Below are 17,302 nucleotides of genomic sequence, written 5' to 3' on the forward strand. Positions count from 1 at the left end.
TATGTTGAGGTACATTCTCTACCCAATCTATTGGGAATTCTTATCATGAACGAATGTTGAATTTTGTTAATGCTTTTTATGCATCTACTGAGATGATTTTTATCTTTTATTCTACTAATGTGATGTATCACATTTATGACTTTTGTATGAACCAACTTTGCATTCCATGGATGAATCCCACTTGCTTATGATGTATGATCCTTTTATTTATTTTATTTTATTTTATTTTATTTTATTTTATTTTATTTTATTTTTTTCTGTGTGTATGATCCTTTTAATGTGGTGTTCAATTCTGTTTGCTACTCTGTTCCAACCTTTACTATTTTCTTCCTTTTACTAACTTTGGGCTTAGTTTGTTCTTCTTATTCTACTTCCTTGAGATATAAAATTAGGTTATTTGATATATGATTATTTTCTTGATTCATGCATTTATCACAATAAACTTTCTTCTAGAACTGCTTTTGCTGCATTTGATAATAGTGTTTTTCCATTTTCACTTTTCTCAAGATATTTTTTAACTTCTCTTATGATTTCTTTTTTAAATCACTGTGTGTTCAAGGGTCTGTTGTTTAATTTCTGCATATTCATGAAATTTCAACCTTTTCTCCTTTTACTTTCAGTTTCATACTACTGTGCTTACAAAGGCTACTTCATATAATTTCTATATTAATGAATTTCTTGCAATGTTTCGGTGGTCTAACGTATGGTCTATTCTAGAAAATGTCCCATGTGCACTTGAGAAGAATGTGTATTCTGGTGTTGGATGGAATGTTTTGTATATGCCTGTTCATTACATTTGGTTTATAGGTGCTATTCAAATCTGCTGTTTCCTTGTTGGTTTTCTGCCTAGATGACCCACTGCTGACAGTGAGGTATCAAAGTCCCCAAATATTGTTGCTGTTCATTTCTCTTTTTAGTTCTATTTGTATTTGCTTTATATATTTAGGTGCTCCAATTTGAGCAAATACATATTTCTAATTGTTATATCTCCGATGACATTTTTATCATTGTATGATGATTTTGTCTCTTTTGACCTCTTTTAGCTTAAAGTCTATTTTGTCTAAGTATAGCCACCTCTATCCCCTTTGGGCTGCCATTTGCTTGAAATATCTTTTTTTATCCTTGCACTCTCAGTCTATGTGTGTCCTTAAGACTAAAGTGAGTCTCTTAATAGGCAACACATAGCTGGGTCTTGTTTGTTTCCCCCCCCCCCCCAATCAGCTGTTCTATATCTTTTGATTGGAGAATTTATCCATTTATGTATAAAGTAATTATTAATAGGTAACAATTCATTATTGACATTTTGCTGTGTTCTGACTTTTTTGTAGGTTGTTTCTTGCTTTCTCTCTTGCTGTCTTCCTTTGTGATTTAATGACTTTCTGTGTTGTTATGCTTTCTCTTCTCTTTATCTTTGGTGAATCTACTTCAGTTTTTGCTTTGTGGTTACCATGAAACTTACTTAAAATATCTTATTTTAGGTTTATGAAAACTTAACTTTGGTAGTATACAGAAACTACTAAGTAAAGGTATTAACTTTCACTTCTCCCCTACTTCACACTTTATAGGTTACTGATGTTATAGTATACATCTTTTTTATATTGTGTAGAAAAATTATTATAGTTATGGTTATTCTTAATATTTTATAACTTTACACAAGAGTTGTAAGTGAATTATGTACCACCATTATATATTACAAAATCCGAGTCTGACTACATAATTACCATTACCAGTGAATTTTATACATTCATATGTTTTTACAATGTTAATGAGCATCCACTTATTCCAGCTTGATGAACGAACACCCTTTAGCATTTATTGTAAGGAGATCTAGTGATGATTAACTCCCTCAGCTTTTGTTTGTTTAGGAAAGTCTTTCTTTTTCCTTCATTTTTGAAGGGTAGCTTTACTAGGTATCATATTCTTTTTCTTTCAATATATTCTTTGAATATATCATCCTACTCTTTCCTGGTCTATAATGTTTCTGTTAAGAAACTGAATAGTCATATGGGGAATTCCCTTGTATGTAATGAGTAGCTTTCTTCTTGTTGCTCTCAAAATTCCCTTTGATTTTTGAACCCTGTTCAGATTCTAACCATCTGGAGTCTTCTGGGCCTCATAAATCTGGAATTCCTTTGGTATTCCCAAGTTTGAGAGGCTTATAGTCATTATTGCTTTTAAAAGACTTTTTGTCCCTTTTTCATTTCCTTCTGGGATTCTCATAATGTATATACTGTTTCATGTGATTGTGTCCCATAAGTACTGTAGGCTTTCTTTCTTTCTTCCTTTTTCTTTTTCTTTCTTTCTTTCTTTCTTTCTTTCTTTCTTTCTTTCTTTCTTTCTTTCTTTCTTTTTTACTGTAGGCTTTCTTCACTTTTTCATTCTTTTTCTTTTCTTTCCTTTTAAAGATTTTTAAAAATTTATTTATTAGAGGGAGAGAGAGACTGAGTCAGAGCATGACTGGGGGAGGGGGTAGAAGGAGAAGCAGACTCCCGAGCAGGGAGCCCAATGTGGGACTCAATCCCAGGATCCTGAGATCATGACCTGGGGCAAAAGCAAACTCTTAACCAAATGAGGCACCCAGGCACCCTTTCATTCTTTTTCTTTTTGCTCCCCTGACTTAATAGTTTCAAATGACCTATCTTCTAGTTCACTGATTTCTTTTTATATTTGGTTAAGTGTGTTGTAGCTTTCTATTAAAGCCTTCAGTTCAGTCATTGTATTCTTCAGCTTTAGAATCTTTTTGATGGTTTCTATTTCTTTGTCAACTTCATTTTGTTTTCCTAATTTTATTTAGTGATCCCTGTGTTCTTACACTTCACTGAACTTCTTTAAAAGGATTATTCTCAATTCTGAATTCTTTGTCACACAGTTCATATTTCTGTTTCTTTAGAGTTAGTTGAGCTTTATTAGTTTCCTTTGGTGGTGTCATGTTTACCTGATTGTTCATGATTCTTGATTCCTTGGATTGTTATTTGCATACTTGAGTAAGTAGTCTCCTCTTCCAAACATTACAAGTTTGGTTTGGCATGAAAAGATCTTCACCAGTTAGCTCAGCTTAGGGTACTGGATGGGCCAATTAATAGTATTCACTGGCAAGCAGGGCTTGCTATCAGAGTCTAGTTGAATGAGGCCACTGCTTATGCTCTAAGGTCAGGGGAGATGGTATTAGCTGGGCTACACAGTTGGGCGAGGCTGCTGGCTGTGCTCAATAATCAAGCAGGGCCAGTGGGTGGACTCTCTGATTAGATAGGGCCCATGTTCCACTGTCAGGTGGGGCCACTCTCTGGGTTCTGCAATCACTTTCAGGTGAACAAAGTTAGGGGCTACATTCCCCAGGGAGGGTAGTTGTACTAGTTCGACTCCACAATCAGGGAGGATTATGGGTTGGGCTCTGAAATAGCTCTTGGAGGAGAAAGAGAGTCTTAAGCAGGCTCCATGCTCAGCATGGAGCCTGATGAGGGGCTCAACCTCACAACCCTGAGATCATGACCTGAGCTGAAATCAAGAGTTGGAGACACTTAACTGACTGAGCCACCCAGGTGCCCCCTAAGAGAGTATTTCTTAAAGGTAAAATGTCTTGACTGTATTTACTCACAGGGGGATGTTGAGAAATGGCTCAAAAGCACTGATGCAAGAATTAACTTAGAACAGGAAAATTTCTTGCAGTCTTAAGGAAAAAGTGATTTGGTAGTATAGGAGGACTTCTTTAAAATACACTAAAAGTCCTGTAGTAAAGGTATCACTATTAGATAATGTAACATATATCTATCTAGCATCCTATTTTCTTCTCACCTGGAATCAAAAACCCTTTCCCTGTAGGGAGAAGTTCATCTAGTTAACTATCAGCGACAAGATGGACTCAAGACCTGGGCCTGGCCAATCAGAATATCATAGCATCCTGGCCTCAGTAATTGATTCAGAGATAGCAGCAGGTTCCGAAGATGGGCCAATCAGAGTCCTCCGGGGATTTTTTTTTTTTTTTTCACGCAGTAGTTAGAGCAAAAGATGGTCCCTTTTAAATGAAGTTGTAAAGTTAAAGACATATGGAAGATAGGTCAGCCATATTGCCTATTTTGTGACCTGCCCATATAAATTAAAAAAAAATTTAAGCAGAACAGAGATAGAGAGACATAGATTCCTGATGACAAAATATGAACTCTTGAATCCAATCATGTCAAAATCATCTCTGCCCTGGACTTCCTCATTATATGAACCTATAAATTTCCTTTTTAATTTCAGATACTTGGAGTTAAGGTTATGTCACATGTAGCAGAATCCTGAATAATATGATTGCACAAATACTTTTTCTTACATAAACATATAAAGACACCAGGAAGTCAGTATCTTATACCCTGGATTCTGTGGAATTCCTTTATGAAAACTAAGAAGTAGCTCTGCCTCTCCTTTCTTAACTCCATTGGTGAAATCTTACCCTAAACCTATTTTTTTGAGGCGATTGCAGTAAAGGATTTACAATTTTTAAACTTTATTTCATTTAAAATACAACCCACAAAAAGTGCATAAAAGTTAAATGCACACTTTAATAAATCACTTGATCATAAAATAAACCCAAAAAATTATAGACAAGTGGAACCACCACCCAAGTTAAGAAACAGAGTACTCTCAATACTCTTGAAGATCCCTTTATGTCCGATCCCAATCATGACTCCCAATTTGTCAAGAAATTACTATTCTGACTTTATCAGTAATCACTTCATTGGTGTTATTTGTATTTTCTATCTAGGTAACATCCTAAAAATAGAATTTAGTTTTGTCTGCTATTGAACTTTATGCTAAATGTAATCATACCAAATGATGCCAAGTTATTCTTTGCTTTCTTACTAAACCTTATATTTGTATGGTTCATTCACATTAACTTATATAGTGTAAAACATTCATTTCATTGTTATAGTTTTCCACTATTAAATATAACACAATTTTTCCATTTTAATGTCTAATTACAATTCTGGTATTAGGCATTCTAAAGTGGACATTTGAGTTGTTTGTTATAAACACTGATCCTGGGGAAATTCTAATACATGACTCTGGTATACGTATGTGTAAATTTGACTAAGATTCATACCTAGGAGTGGAATTGATGGGTATGCATATCTTTGTCAGATAAAGTCTTTGGTTTCCAAAGGAATTGTGACTAGTCATAGTGGGTTTTGTTTTTAATATTTTATTTAAGTTCAATTTGCCAAGTCATAGTGTTTTTAAAAAATTCAATAATTTTAAACATTCTGGACTATCCAAAAATAATCCTTTCTGGAGTAGGAAAGTTTCCATACATGCCAATAGTAATATACATACAGTAATTTAACCTTAAAAAGGAACATGATTTTCCAAAGAAAAAATTTTAAAATACTTGCAGCAAATATGCTAGAAAAATATATCAGGTTAAAAATTATTTAAAATATTTTATATGATTTTTAGAATAAATGAAATATATAAAAGGAAATATCATTATATCCTCCTATATGTATATTTATAAATATATTTCCAAATAAGCAATGATTAATACTATAATGATCATATTACTTATCTGTGCTATGGCTTTCTTGATCAACTGTAAAGGATAAATTTCTTGCAATTCTATCAATAGATATAATAGCATCTACTGTGATAAACAATTCTTGTACTGCTTAAAATACTACAAATTGCAAAGCTATTATCAAAGCACTGGGAAATTTCCAAGCACAAAGAGAACCTAATTATTACTTAAAACTACTTACACAATGGAAAACCTTAAAAATTCTAAACTTTAGTTTTTGAACATACTTTCATTTTTGATCTTCCCTTCTTCTGAGGCAGTGAATGTGAAATATAAATGGCCATGGTGAAGGAAAAGACAGCATCCCCAAAAGAATCAGGTTCTGACAATGATTAATATGGAGCTGCCAAAGAATGTCTGGCAGCAGAAAGAAGCAATTGCTTATGTAACTGATAAAAAAAATTAGTCAGTAACACCCTAATAACGTATCTCCCTAGAACCTGAGATAATATATATGATGAATTGTTTAGACTGTATTCTTCTACCTACAGAGGCAAAAGTATGAAAAAGAAAAAGAATTTACAGTTATTTTCTCTTATTCAAATTAGTTAATGGATGGGTTGGTCAGTTATTGGAATATGCTAATTAAAAGAATTATTGCATATACTTTCAATTAAACATTACAATAATATGTTTCTCATTAACACTATGCAAAATATTAGTGAAACTTTCCTCAAGGATTCTGAATCTATTTATATATTTCTAGTTATTTTTATAAGCCACGGCAACAACTGCATAATTCTATTATTGTAGAAAGTTTGAGAAAACTGGACTGAATTTCTTTCTGTCCATCTTGTGACGTAGTTTGAAAACAAAGTTTAGAATGCTGACTTGCCATGTGACCCTTATAAGAGGAGATAATGTACAAAAAAAATTCTAGGTACTTGAGTTTTCTAGTTATTTGGATCACTGGCTTTTTTTTGTTGTTGTGGGAAGGTATTTCCAAATAAATATGAACTCATATTTAACCCTCTGTGAAATCTAAAAACAGATTTCTGAGACAGATGTTCTTCTCACTGAAGTTTAATCAATATATTGTAATGTGTTTATTAGGAGGGCTACAGGTCTAAAGTGGTAAACTGATATATGCAAAGATTACTTTGTGGAAGATGAAATTTCACCACCCATGGCTTCAACTTCGGCTTCTCATCAGAATCATTATAAAGGCTCTTTGGAGAAGAAAGATGATTCTGAATCTCGGTTAACATGTTACCCATGTCCCTGCGTGCTGTCTCCACCCCCCTTTGTCAGAGAGCTGACTGTGTGAGACAGTAGGCGGGTTCAGTAGCAGAACAAGAGCTCTGGGAATTTGTGGCCAGTGGCTTGATAATCTAGGGAATACCAAGACGATGGGCCATGGAGATATCAAAGAAAGAAGGATAACAAGGAAAAGATCAAGAAGACCATAAACAGAGGATAATGGAGGGGATCCCTGGGTGGCTCAGCAGTTTAGTGCCACCGTCAGCCCAGGGCATGATCCTGGAGACCCGGGATCGAGTCCCATGTCAGGCTCCCTGCACGGAGCCTGCTTCTTCCTCTGCCTCTCTCTCTCCCTGTGTCTCTCAAGAATGAATAAATAAAATATTTAATAATAATAATAAAGAGGATAATGCAACAGAGGAAGAAATCAAAGTTAAATAAAGTGATTTATCACAGCAAAACCACTATATATCATTATTATCATTGGAATCAAATTATCAGAATTAGGACCATAAATCTACTATAATCATTCTTCATTTCCAGAATACAAACCTAAAAGAAATGCTTTAAAGTCTCTAGACCTCTTTGCTGCATTTGACAGCATTCACTGCTTCCTTCCTACTGAAAATCAGAAACTCGTTAGGAATTCCTGTTCCTCATAAGCTCTTTAAATATCTGGAACTCCTGGGCTCTGGAATTCTATTCATTTTTCTTAGATGATCTAATCCACTCTCATGATTTCAGCTGTGATTTCTCCCTCAGCATCAGCTTCACTCAGATGTCCCCAAAATATCCCAAACTCAAAGAATTCAAAACAAAATTCATCATCAACTCCTAATCATTTTTCTCCATTCAATCTCAATGGATATATTTTCTATCTCAGCTAAAAATACCACAAGTCAAAGAAAAAAAATACCACAAGTTATCCAGTCACCAAAGCTAGAAAATTAGACGTTACTTTTGACTCTTCTTTTGTCAACCCTTCCATAAAACTTGCCAATTTTGCCTCCTGTGTGTTTCTTAATTCAGCTTCTTTTTCTCTCAGTCTCAACATCTCTCATTTAGATTGATAGTGCCTAACTGGTCTCCCTGCTGCTGCCTATCCCCTTTAATTTCACCCTCTACAAGGGTATAAGAATAATTTCCCTGAAATGAACATCTAACTGTCCTTCCCTTTCTCCAAACTAATCAATGGCTCCTCATTAACTCAATAATAATGACCACCTTTCTTGACATGAGTCAAGAGTCTTTATGATTTGGTCCCTGCCCATCTGACCAGTTTTATTTCATATCTGTCTTTACATACATTTCCTACAGAAATTGTAATTTCATATTGTCCCCTTTATATGCTGTGACCTTCTGTATTTTCATACATTTGCTCATGTTGTTCCTCTTCTTCAGCTATCTCTACTGCCACCTTTCCCCAATCTCAATTATTTCTGTCAAGGCAAGGCTACCATCCCCTCCAGAAAGTCTTTCCTGAAAGTTCTGACAGAGCTGGGCTGGGTAATTCTCCTTTTTGTACTCTTACTCTGTGTATTGCTTTTACTTAGCACACTGTCAGTTCTTCTTTAGTGAACATCAGAAAAATCAATAAAGACACATAAAAAGAATAAAAATAATCAGTGTGTGCCTACAGTTCTTGTGCCCTATCCTAAACCACGAGGCCTTTGAGAACACACATGATAAATTATTCATATTTGTAATCCCACTTCCTAACCTAGCACTGACAGACTGATGATCAATAAATGTCCCATTAAATGAAGGTGACTGAGAGTAAAAAGAGTATACAAAAATAAATTGTAGAAAAGGTAAGACTTCCTTGCCATAGTCCTTCATAATGGTTCTACTCCTGCTCCTATCTGAGCAGTTACATCGACTTAATTCTAGAGGATTCTCATTAAAAAAACTCCAAATAAGCAATTTATTCCCCATCAGGAATATTAATTCAATTGAGAAACTGTCCTGTACTTGACATCAGACCTCTTACTTTATCACCAAAGGTACACTTTAAAAAAGATGTGCCATGTATAATCTCCATCAGATAAATGGAAAATAGGAAAGAAGAACAAAACCAAGTAGAAAATAAAATAAACTTGGCAGCACTGTGCCATTTATCACATGGAAAATTACTCACATGCAGCAGCAATACAGCAGCAAGAAAGGACTGTCCTTGACAGTACCCAATGTCTTCGTCGTAGACGGAGTAGGCCTAGAGAAAAGGTGAAGAGACAAAAATACTATAAACAGTCACAGATTTTAGCATAAGTAAACATCAGGCTGCTGCTTGATCTTGACCCTGGGCTGTCTACCACAATTTCACTGATATTTCAAAGTAAATATGTGAGTCGTAGCACAGTGAGATCCCCCAAAGATGCTGTACAATTCCTAAAGTAATTGTATACATGTCCCATTATCCTCAGGTTCATCTTTAGAATCTGGAATAAAGAAATGCTCAGAGCATATAATTTTAAAAGCTCCATTATGGTTTGTAGTCAGGCAAATGGGATCATGTGAGGATGAAACAAAGGGTAGAAGAGGGTGAGAAGGTTCTAGAGTTGATATGGGAGTTAGTGCAAAGACAAACAATCGTGCAGTTTGAATCCTGGACATGTATTCCATCCCACGTATCCCATCCCTGTGTTTTGCTTCATTTCAGTGAGGGGCTTTCCATTTTTAAAAAAGATTTATTTATTCATGAGAGACACACACAGAGAGAGAAGCAAAAACATAGGTAGAGGAGTAGCAGGCTCCCTGCAGGGAGCCCGATGCGGGACCCGATCCCAGGACCCCAGGATCATACCCTGACCTGAAGACAGATGCTCAACCACTGAGCCACTCAGGCGTCCCAAGGGCTTTCCATTTAGTGTGCTTAATAAAAATGTACTGTGATTATAAAAATTGTCTCTGTCCAGGGCAGTGGTTATCAAAGAAGACTAGGAAGAGTTACCAAAGAGAGGAGCGTTAAGTGTGGTAGCTCCCATATGCCAAGGTAGTCACAGTATGGGTCTGGAACTATTTTTTTACTTAAAAACAAACAATCAACTTTCTTGAAATAGTTTTGGATTCAGTGAAATGCATATATTAATCCTTGAGCTGAGATTTATAATTACATTTATGTAACCCCATCATTACTGAATATTTCCATCATTCCACAACATCCCTATGCCTCTTTGCAGTCAAAACCATCTCTACTCCAGGCAGCCTGTGGTCTGATTTTTATCAAAATATATTATTAACTTTGCATTTTTAAATGAATTTTACATTTTTAAATGAATTTTATACAAATACAAACATATAATATAAACACTTTTGTGCCTGGCTACTACTTTTGCACAGTATGTTTTGGAGATTCCTCCACGTTGCTACATGCATCAGTAGGTCATTCCTTTTCAGTGATGAATAGTATTCCACTGTGTAAACATACCACAATTTGTTTATCCTTTCTCATGTTGAACATTTGGGTTTTTCATGTTTAGTTAGTATAAATAAAGCTGCTATGTATGCACAAGGGATTTTTATGAATATAGATTTTCATTCTCTTTAAGTATATACCTAGGAGTGGAAGTTCAAGGTTTAAATGAAAGTGCATGGTTAGCTTTATAACAAATTGCCAAAATGTCTTCCAAAGTGGTTGTAACACAAATATTACATGCACACCAGCAAACTAGGAGTATTCACTGCTTCACATCCTTGTCAACACCTGATACTGCCAGTCTTTTTCCTTTTATTAATTCCTGTAGTTTTGGGATCCCTGGGTGGCTCAGTGGTTTAGCGCCTACCTTCAGCCCAGGGTGTGATCTTGGAGTCCCGGGATCGAGTCCCACATCAGGCTTCCTGCATGGAGCCTGCTTCTCCCTCTGTCTGGGTCTCTGCTTCTCTCTCTCTCTCTCTCTCTCTCTCTCTCTCTCTATATATATATATATATATATATATATATATATATATATATATCTCATGAACAAATAAATAAAATCTTTAAAAAAATGCCTGTAGTTTTGATTTGCATTTCCATGAATGCTAACAATGTAGAGCGTATTATCATGTGCTTTTAGGCAATTGATACACTCTTCTGTGACTGTCTCTTCAAGCTCTTGCCCATTTGTTTAATTAGGGGGTTTGTCTTATTAGTGTTGGTTCTTGGGAGTTCTTGATACATTCTGTTTACAAGTTCACTGTCAGACCTATGTGTTGTCAATAGTTTCTCCCTGTCTATGCCCTGCCCTTCTTAATGGTGTCTTTTGAAGTATTATTGTTCTCTTTTAACCTTCTTCTGCTAATGATGAAATTATCACACTCTCTCCTAATGAGAGAAAAATTTGATCATGGAAAAATTATCTAATGAATCTGAGAGGAGCTTTTTCTTCATTATCACCAATTTCCAGAGCTCTGCCTAATTTTAAAAATTGAAAGATGCATTAGCATCCTTTTACTTATTTAATTTTCTTAGATTTATACAGTTTATAGTTCTGATTGCTTAATTTGTACTTTTACCCAGACCTCACCATGAGTGTGTGTATTAGGGGTTAGAAGAAGGGTTATAGACAGAGAGAATAGAAGAGGAATAAAAAAGGAAGAAAGAGGCAAAAGGTTCTAATACTATCCCAATTTAAAGCATTCCCAATAGTGCTCTGTCATTTCCCTTTTCAAGAACAAGGAACTTGTTCTTGGGATTTGTTGATGAGAGAGCATGTTACATGAATGATGAATATATTTTCAAGACTTCCTCTTCCCCATAAAAGATATCAGTTAAGGAGTCTTTAAAATTGTGTATCTCTAAAAGTCGTCATGCTTCATTAACCCTGACATCATTTTAACAAATGTTTGATCTATTTACAGAAGCATGTTTAACATTTATTGAGAAGTATGCTGTTTATATGATCATATGTGTTACAAGAGAAGTCCAACAGAAAATTAAAGTCCATGATCTATCATAGAGAAGGTAGGAATTCAGTGACTCCAGAGACTATTCTCTAATTAGAGAGCTACGGATAAAAGGGAAAATCCATAATGCAATGATCTTACTTTCTTTTGTTGTATGGTTTTGAGTTAGGTTAGAAGCAAAAATGACTTTTCAGAGGCCACCTCCTAAATTGCTTTTATAATTCACAATTTAAAAAACAATGTTCTAGGGGTACCTGGGGGGCTCAATTTGGTCATGATCTCGGGATCCTAGGATCGAGCCTCACATTGGGCTCCTGGCTGAGTGGGGTATCTGCTTCTCCCTCTCCCTTTCCCTCTGCCCTCCCCTCACTTGTGCTTGCTCTAATAAAATCTTTAATTAAAAATAAAATTAAAAAATCAAAAACAGTGTTCTAGCAAGTTCTTTCTCTTGGAGTTCTCCCAAGCACTGTTTAGCATTAGTCTAACTAAGCCTTCCCTAACTGAGGTGAACTGAATCCTGTCTCTCTATTCAAAACTTGCCCCTCTTTGCACTCAACTTCTCCCCATTCCTTGCTTTAATTGCATCTCTGGCCAGATGCCTGCTCAGTATGACTTTTAAAAACCATCTGGGTACCACTTCTATAATGGAGGAGTGGCTCCTACTGGACCAACCTTCTCTCTGTCAACAAATTTAAACTGTATCTGGGCAAATACATAAAAGAGACAAAGATGAGCTAAACAAAAGCAGTCAGAAACTGGAGGGGAGAATGACACAGATTGGGTAACAGAAAGTGAAAGTGGAAATTCTGGGAAAAAGAGACTAACGAGAGAAGCCTTTACTATACTACACTTACTGTAAAATTACAATATTCAAGATAGGATAAAACTGATACAAGGACAAATGATCAGTAAACAATAAAAAGTCTAGAAGTATAAGCACATTTATAAAGTCATTTGATTTCAACAAAGTTACCAAGATAATACAATGAGGAAAATAGTTTATATATGTAAACATGTAAGTATATGAAAATAGTTTCAATGAATTGCTCAAAAAGTTAGAAATCCATATGGGGAAAATAAATGAACCTTGATCCCTACCTCACTTCAAACACAGAAATTAATTTCAGGCCTATTTCAATTCTAAACATAAAACTAAAACTATAAGGCTACTCAATGAAAACAGTATCTTTGTAACTTGGTGAAGGCAAAGGTTTCTTAGCTAGGACACAGAAGCACTAACTATAAAAAATAAACTGATACAGTATACATTATCAAATTTAAAAAGCCTTCAATGATGAATGATATATAAATAAATAAATAGGAAATAATAGATAAAGAAGGAAATAAATAGATAAACCACAGACTGGGAAAATATTTGCAAACATATCTGGAAAAAGTTCTGCATCATATACATAAAGGACCCCTACAATTCAATGTCAAACAACTCAATTTTAAAAACAAAAGATTTGAAGAGACAATTCACAAAGGGTTATCTATGAATGGTCTATAAGAACATGGCCAAGTGTTCAACATCATTAGTCAACAAGTTAAAATGAAATTAGAGCCACAGTGAGATATTACTACATAGCCACCAGAAACTAAAATGAAAGACTGATATACCAAATGCTAGTATCCCTGGATTCTCAAACATTGTTAGTAGGAGTGTAAAACAGTAAAACTACTTTGTTTTACAAAGAATTTGACAGTTTTCTAGAAAACTAAACATACACTTACCCTATAACTCAGCAATTCCATATCTGTATATTCACCCAAGAGAAATGAATGCAAATGTATACAAGAAAGATTGATATAGGGCTAAGACATTTCTAGCAGCTTTATTTATAATAGCCCCAAACTGTAAGCAGCCTCAGATATCCCTTATCAGGAAAGTGTAACTTTCCTGATAAAAAACTGTGCTCTATTCATACAATGAAGCACTCCTCAGCAACAAAAAGTAATGAGTTATGAACACGTGTAACATGGAAGAATCTGAGAACTATTATGCTGTGTGAACTACATCTTACAGAAAAATAATTTTCCTCCACAGGTCAGCAAACATAAAGCTCTACAAGTCCAAGCAATATAGGGCTAAAAAAAAATCAAAGATTGCTTCAAGGGGAAGGGTCAGGGATTAACCGTGAAGACATGTGGGAAATTCTATGTCTTGGATTGCACAAGTGTATGCATTTATCAAAATTAATGAAATGGCACTCCTGATATTTGTGCACTTCACTGAAAGTAAATTGTAACTACAAAAGAAAACTGTTAGCAAATACTGAGCTCTAGCTAATAATATGCATGTTGCACTATTAGGCATAAGGTATAAAGACACACAAAGGCAATTTACTTTGATGTGCCTTAAAATATTAAAATGGATTAATTGAATAGAAGGTAGATGGATTAATATGTAAGTGACAAAGAAAATGTAACAAAATTTTAATTGTAAAACCTAGGTGATAGGTTGATGGATGTTTCCTATATAGTTCTTTGTACTTTTCTATATATTTGAAATTTTTCATAACAGTTTGGGGAAAAAATCTGAGGTTGCACTCTGTCTTTTCTTCTGCTCTGAACTATAGGCTACTTTTCTGGTTGGGTTCCCAAGAGTACTCCATATTTTCATTCAGCAAGTCAGTATTTACTGAGCATCTATTATATAATCAAACACTGTGCTTAGTGAGTTGGATGTGGTGACGAAAAGACATGGTCCGTGCACCTCAGCTCAGTCTTGTAGAAGAATTCGGCATGTGCAGTGAAAAAGGGCACCTTAAGAGGAGTGCTGATAGACAGATGAAAGCTCAGAGGGAAAGGGTGAGTAAGTGTAAGTGTCATAGTGTCAGAGGTAGAGTTAAAGGCAAGGAAGACATCACAGACAAGGTGATGTCTTAATCTTAAAAAAAAAGAAAAGAAAAAAGAGAAAAAAAAGGCAGGACCAAAATTGCTACAAACCTGGCCTCATATTCTTGAAGGAAGAATATGGAGATTCTTGAGGCATGCTGCAGGGGAAAGGCATGTACAAAGGCATAAGAGAGCTGGACCTCTTTATTATGTGAGGGACACTGTACTAAAAGCTTTTGTATGTTCTCAATCCTCACAAAGCTTATGAGATGAGAAAAGTGAGGTTTAGAGAAGATAATTAACTTGGACAAGACAAAAGCTAGAGCCAGGATTTGAACCAAATCTGTTGAAATGCAGACATAACCCTTAAATATAGATGTACCCTTAATATCTGTATTATATCACTGCTATAGACTGTGTTCTTCCCAAAATCTTTATGCTGAAACCCAACCTAAAATGTGATGGTATTGGGACATGGGGCCATTAGGAGGTGATTAGGTCAGGAGGATAGAGCTCTCATGAATGGAATTAGTGTCCTTATGAAAGAGATTCCAGATGAAAGACCTTAATGTGAAACAGGAAACCATCATGATCCTAAAGAACACAGGCAGAAACCTCTTTGGCGGGATGCCTGGATGGCTCAGCGGTTTGGCGCCTGCCTTTGGCCCACGGCATGATCCTGGAGACCCGGGATCGAGTCCCATGTCAGGCTCCCTGCATGGAGCCTGCTTCTCTCTCTCTGTCTCTTTCTCTGCCTGTGTCTCTGCCTCTCTCTATCTCTCATTAATAAATAAATAAAATCTTAAAAAAAAAAAAGAAAGAAAGAAACCTCTTTGGCCTTGGCCACAGCAAGTTCTTACTAGACACATAAATAACCACAGGCAAGGGAAACAAAAGCATTCATCTGCTACAGAATGGAAGCAGATATTTGCAAATGACATGTCTGATAAAGGGTTAGTATCCAAATTCTACATTCTACAAAAACTTATCAAACTCAACACCCCAAAACACAAATAACTCAGTTAAGAAATGGGCAGAAGACATGATAGACACTTTTTAAAAGAAGACATCCAGATGGCTAACAGACACATGAAAGATGCTCAGCATCACAAATCATCAGGGAAATACAAATCAAAACCATGATGAGATACCACCCTACATCTGTCAGAATGGCTAAAATCAACAACATAAGAAACCATGGATATTGACCAGGATGCAGTATTTCTTGCACTGTTGGTGGGAATGCAAATCAGTGCAGCCAATCTGGAGAACAGTATGGAGGTTCCTCAAAAAGCTAAAAATGGAACTACCCTATAATCCAGCAATTGCACTACTACATATTTACTCAAAGGATACAAAAGTACAGATTTAAAAGGATACATGCACCCCAATTTTTATAGCAGCATTATCAACAATAGCCAAACTACAGAGAAAAAGCCCAAATGTCCATGTCCATTGATTGATGAATGGCTAAAGATGTGGTATATATATATATATATATGGTGTATATATATATATATACACACACACACACACACAATGGAATATTAGTCATCAAAAAATGAAATTTTGTTATTTGCAATGACATGGATAGACCTAGAGTGTATTACGCTAAGCAAAATAAATCAGTCAGAGAAAAACAAATACCATAAGATTTCATTCATATATGGAATTTATGTAAGAAAACAGATAAACATATGGGAAGGAGGAAAGAAAAAAAGGGAGCAAGAGAAACAAGCCATAAAAGACTCTTAATGATAGGGAACAAATTGAAGGTTGATGGAGGGAGGGAGTGGTAGATGGGCCAGGTGGGTGATGTGTAGTAAGGAGGGCACTTGTTATGATGGGCACTGGGTGTTGTTATGCAAGTGGTAATCACCGAATTCTACTCCAGAAACCAATATTGCCTGTAGGTTAACTACATAAAACTTAAATTAAACCAAAGAGAGAGATCCCAGAGTGTTCCTTGCCTCTTCTGCCATATGAGGACACAGTGAGAAGATGGCCTTCTATCAACCAGGAAGCAAGCCCACAACACACTGAATCTGCCAGCACCCTGACCTTGAACTTCTCAGCCTCAAGAACTATGAGAAACAAATTGTTTAAGCTACCCAGTGAATGCTATTTTTTGTTATAGCAGCCTGACGAGACTAAGAAAATCACTTAGACTCACTCTGGGCAGAATTAGAATTATTCTTTTTAGACATTTATGTATTTGGGTCCACAAAGGATAGGAGGGCCTATCTCCTGATTTGCCATGGGGCTCAATAGAGATGGGGGTAAGACTCCATAGTCTCAAGAGAAATGACAATTCTTAATGACAATGCGTAATCTTTTTCAATCCATGATTTCTGGGATTAGGGAAGAACTTTTCATTTCTTTATGTGATATATTTATTAACATGCTAACTATAGGCTAAAACTTAGATATTAAAAAATACATTTGTAAGGCTTAATCTAGTTGGTGGTAACATTTACCTATAAATATAAGTTCTTCTTTATCACATAAATATGGAAAACACGTGATTTTCTTTAAGCAAGTTACTGTTATCCATTGATATGGACGCTAACTTTGAAAATAATTTTCCACAGGGTAGTAAGACTTTCTTTACCAACCCAAAACAGACAGTAACCACTACTGCTCTTGAATTACCTTAAAATCATTAGGGAAAATTTTTAGTCTTACAGCTAAATTATATCTAACAACTGATCTACAATTCTCTTTCTCCCCAAACACACAAACCTTTACTAGGTTGATGCAGAAAACACGGAATATTTCTCTTTTGTCTCAGGAATAGGCAACATATACTACTATTTCATCAGACAA

General features: G+C 35.4%; 1 protein-coding gene across 7 annotated transcripts in view; it reads right to left on the reverse strand.

The window, feature by feature from the left end:
• Positions 1-17,302, reverse strand: part of RABGAP1L (RAB GTPase activating protein 1 like) — a 744,356-nt gene that overhangs the window by 272,314 nt on the left and 454,740 nt on the right. For 6 of the 7 annotated variants that reach the window (XM_038542444.1, XM_038542442.1, XM_038542443.1 and 3 more), the window contains one exon: positions 8,892-8,966. In XM_038542444.1, the coding sequence (XP_038398372.1) occupies positions 8,892-8,966 (75 nt within the window). Of the gene's footprint in view, positions 1-8,891; positions 8,967-13,372; positions 13,483-17,302 lie in introns of those variants that run through there. The other variant, XM_038542449.1, reaches the window with a different exon arrangement.

This window comes from Canis lupus, chromosome 7, assembly GCF_011100685.1.
Source record: "Canis lupus familiaris isolate Mischka breed German Shepherd chromosome 7, alternate assembly UU_Cfam_GSD_1.0, whole genome shotgun sequence".
NCBI classification, from domain to species: Eukaryota; Metazoa; Chordata; class Mammalia; order Carnivora; family Canidae; genus Canis; species Canis lupus.